This window comes from Molossus molossus, unplaced genomic scaffold (assembly GCF_014108415.1).
Source record: "Molossus molossus isolate mMolMol1 unplaced genomic scaffold, mMolMol1.p scaffold_m16_p_19, whole genome shotgun sequence".
Classification (NCBI taxonomy): Eukaryota; Metazoa; Chordata; class Mammalia; order Chiroptera; family Molossidae; genus Molossus; species Molossus molossus.
Window position 1 is genome coordinate 35,265,140 of NW_023425354.1, and position 3,331 is coordinate 35,268,470.

General features: G+C 47.4%; 1 protein-coding gene across 1 annotated transcript; it reads right to left on the minus strand.

Moving 5' to 3' along the window:
* Window positions 1–1,145: 1,145 nt before the first annotated feature.
* Window positions 1,146–3,081, minus strand: LOC118634641 (eotaxin-like). Its single transcript, XM_036269322.1, has 3 exons — window positions 2,961–3,081; window positions 1,738–1,849; window positions 1,146–1,346 (listed from the first exon to the last, which is right to left on the minus strand). The coding sequence occupies exons 1-3, from the start codon at window positions 3,034–3,036 to the stop codon at window positions 1,241–1,243; spliced, it is 294 nt and encodes a 97-aa protein (XP_036125215.1). The 5' UTR covers window positions 3,037–3,081; the 3' UTR covers window positions 1,146–1,240.
* Between the last annotated feature and the right edge of the window lie 250 nt (window positions 3,082–3,331).

Genomic DNA, 3,331 nt, shown 5'->3' on the forward strand with positions numbered 1-3,331 from the left:
CTTTACTTCTAAGCCTTTTCTCAAGCTATGCCTGTCTCCTCTCCACCTGTCTCCTCTCCACCTAGCCTGAGATACCTCTGAAAGAGCCCCTGCCCTTGTCCTTCCGTCAAGACCTTGTTTAAGTTTCAGGCTTCTGCCTCTTTAGTGCAAAGGGTGGTCTGGCCTTCCTGTGTATCCTGGGCTGGAGGACAGTCAGAGTGAGGTCGGGCACGGAGGGAGGATCACAGGCTTCTGCAGTGGCTCACGGGGGAGACTCGGGGCAGATGTGAGCTTGGCCAGGGAGGAGCCGGTGGTGAGAGCCCTGCTGAATGCCTGAAGTTCTGCAGGGCTGGGAACCACTCCTGGGGACCGGACTCAGAGGCATAGAAAAGCCTTGCCTTGTTCTGTCTCTTTTACCCTGAATCTCACTGGTGGCCGGCCGAGCCAAAAAGTTATTTCCCAGAAAAGCAGTTCCCACGCCCACAACTATCCCTGTCACCCGTTCCCACCTTCCGACTTCCCAGCCAAGGTGGATTCTCACAAAATACAACTGCTGACTGTTGAACAAAGTACATTTATAAAATAATATTTATTTTCATTTAACATTATGAGTCACACCTTTGGTTCTCAAGAACAATGTCTTCTTAGAAAATGCAAAGTATTTTCATATTTTTACCAGGACACTTAGGAGATTCCAGAGAAGTAGGGAGGGGAGTAGTTAAACTTTAATCCAAAAAAACAAAGTAACATTACTTTGCAGGGGAAGGGACTCGACCAAAGCTTTACATGTTTTAAAAAACATAGTATTCATTGTAGAGAAGTTTGAAAACATCAATAACTTTCCCTGGCCAGTCTGGCTCAGCAGTTAGAGCGTCAGCCCCCTGACCAGAGAGTGCCGGGTTCGGTTCCCACTAAGAGCACGTACCTCGGTTGCGGTTTGTCCCTGGCTCTGGTTGGGGTCGTGTGGGTGGCAACCAGTCAATGTGTCTCTTTTGCATCAATGTTTCTCTCTCTCCCTCCCTCTCTCCCTCCCGCTCTATCTGAAGATAAATGCAAAAATGTCCTCGGGTGAGAATAAAAAAATAAAATAAAATAAAATAAAAACATCAATACCTTAATAACAATATTTTTTTTAATTATTAAATAAGAGTCATTTTTTGGGGGGGAGATGATGAGATTATCTCAGAACGCTCTTAGGGAGTCCAGGGGGAATGGATCAAGCATTTCTCAGGCTGTTGTTTGGTCTTAACAAGGTGAATATTTATGGCTTCGGAGTCTGGGACGTCCTATCCAGGTACTTCATGGCATCTCGGACCCACTTATCCTTGGGATCAGCACAGATTTCCTTGGCCTGTTTGGTCTTGAAGCTGTGGGAAAGAGGGAAACATTTAGAAGGATCCACTTTGAAAATTGTGTCTATTGAACCCCCAAATTTTCAGGACCATCTGCCACAGGGTGAAGGGGTTGCTCTGGGAGAGGAGGGAGGGGACAGAGGAAGGATGGGACTCTGGGGTTAGCTGCTGCTCTTGATGGCCCAGTCAAGCCACCCTTGTTCTCCACTCCGAGGAACTCGTAGGACCCGAACAAGCAGACAGAGAGCTAAGAGGGAACATGTCCGGTAGTACAACTTCATGAACTGGCTGGTAGAGGACACGCTCTCTGAGTCTATGGCTTCAAGGAACTCGGACACAGTTCTTAACCTCTGCTCTCTAGAAATGAACTTCTGGGATGGGAGCAGGTGAGCTTTTGTTTACTTACAGCACAGCTTTTAGGGGACATCTACTGTCTGTGATTCTTTCGTAACTCTGCAGTCTCTGCGTGGGCATCTTCTTACTGGCCACGTCGAAGCAGCAGACGGTTGGGATAACAGCTGAATTTGCAGGAGAAATGAAAGACAGGATGAGCCACTAATAATATGTAGATGTTTTAAAGCATGGAAGGAGGAAGGGAGAAAATTTAGGAGAGGGCATGAAAATATAAGAGGAGGAGGTAGAATTCATTTGCTCTGAGGTCCTGTACTTATGCCCTTGATTTGGGGTCCCTAGTGGGGACCCATTACCACTGCAAAAGTAGAGACAAAGCTTGGTCAATGCAATAAACTCTCGCTCTGTTATTAAGAGCTATGCAGCTGGACGATAGTCACAATCGGTTCACTAGTCTCTGTTCTCTGCTTCCTGGACACACGGTAGACTTGCATTTCTTGGTTACTTTTGGTTGGTTGGAGCCATTAACGAGTTTGGACCCATAAGTGAGAAGCCAGAGTGACAAGTGCCATTTCTGAGCCAGAATTCATTATTTCCAGTGCAAGAAACTTAAGAATCTTTCCCCTCGTCCTGGTAAGCAGAAATGCTCTGCTGGGCGGCTGCCCCATCAGCCTAGAACCCTGAGTGTATGAGGCAGGTCTAGTCAACACATTGTAGATATTTAGTAAGAGTGAGAAATGCATCTTTCTAGTCTCACGTCCCCGACCGTTAGGATTGTTTGTCCTCCCAGCGTGCATGATCTTATTTGCATTGGTAACATGCAGTAAATCTAAATCATCACAGCATGGAAAAATGAATTACGATATAAACACCTAGTTTTTTTTTCCCCAAAGTCAAAATATGTCACCTCCAGAGATGCCCCTGGAACCTGATTTTTTCCCCCTCTAACCACCTTTTCTGAAAGCTGTCTTGGAGTCCATTAAAAATTCTGAGCCTCCAATCAAGCAACTCCCCTTCCCCCAGCACTGCCCACATGCCTACTGTGTCCCCAGTAAGAGAGGGTAAGAGAGGGTCTTTCTTTTGTGGGTCCCATCCCTAAACACTGCAAGGCAGCCAGATCATGGACATACTCTGTCTTTCTCAATACCCATGGCAGAATACAACTAGCCTGGGTTTCTCTTTCACTGACTGTAGTTGGGAACTTCTCATCCACTCATGGAACCTGGTATGATAGTTCTGGAGGTGGTCAGCTCTCCCAGAGGGAGAGAGGGGGCTTACCTGGGTGAGTGAGCACTTGGGTGCTGAAGACGGCCATAGTGAGCAGCAGGCACAGGAGAGCGGCGGAGACCTTCATGCTGAAGGGTGTGGACACAGCTTCGGCGTGGGAGTTGCCGGTGTGTGTGCTTGGCTCAGTCTCTCTGCTCCTCTGGCTGCTCTGCTGGCCTTTTAAAGCCCACAGAGAGAGTGGGAGCTTCCAGGGAAGTCTTTGCCTTTGCAGTCATCGAGGGAGGTCCCAGCTTCTACTTCCTGGAAAGTTAGAACTTAAGATGGGCAAAGTAGGGCAAAGAAACTTGGCATATTTTCACCCACCTCAAAGTGGGGAAGGAAAGGACTGAGCAAGGAAAGTAATCTGAGAAGGTTTTTCTTAA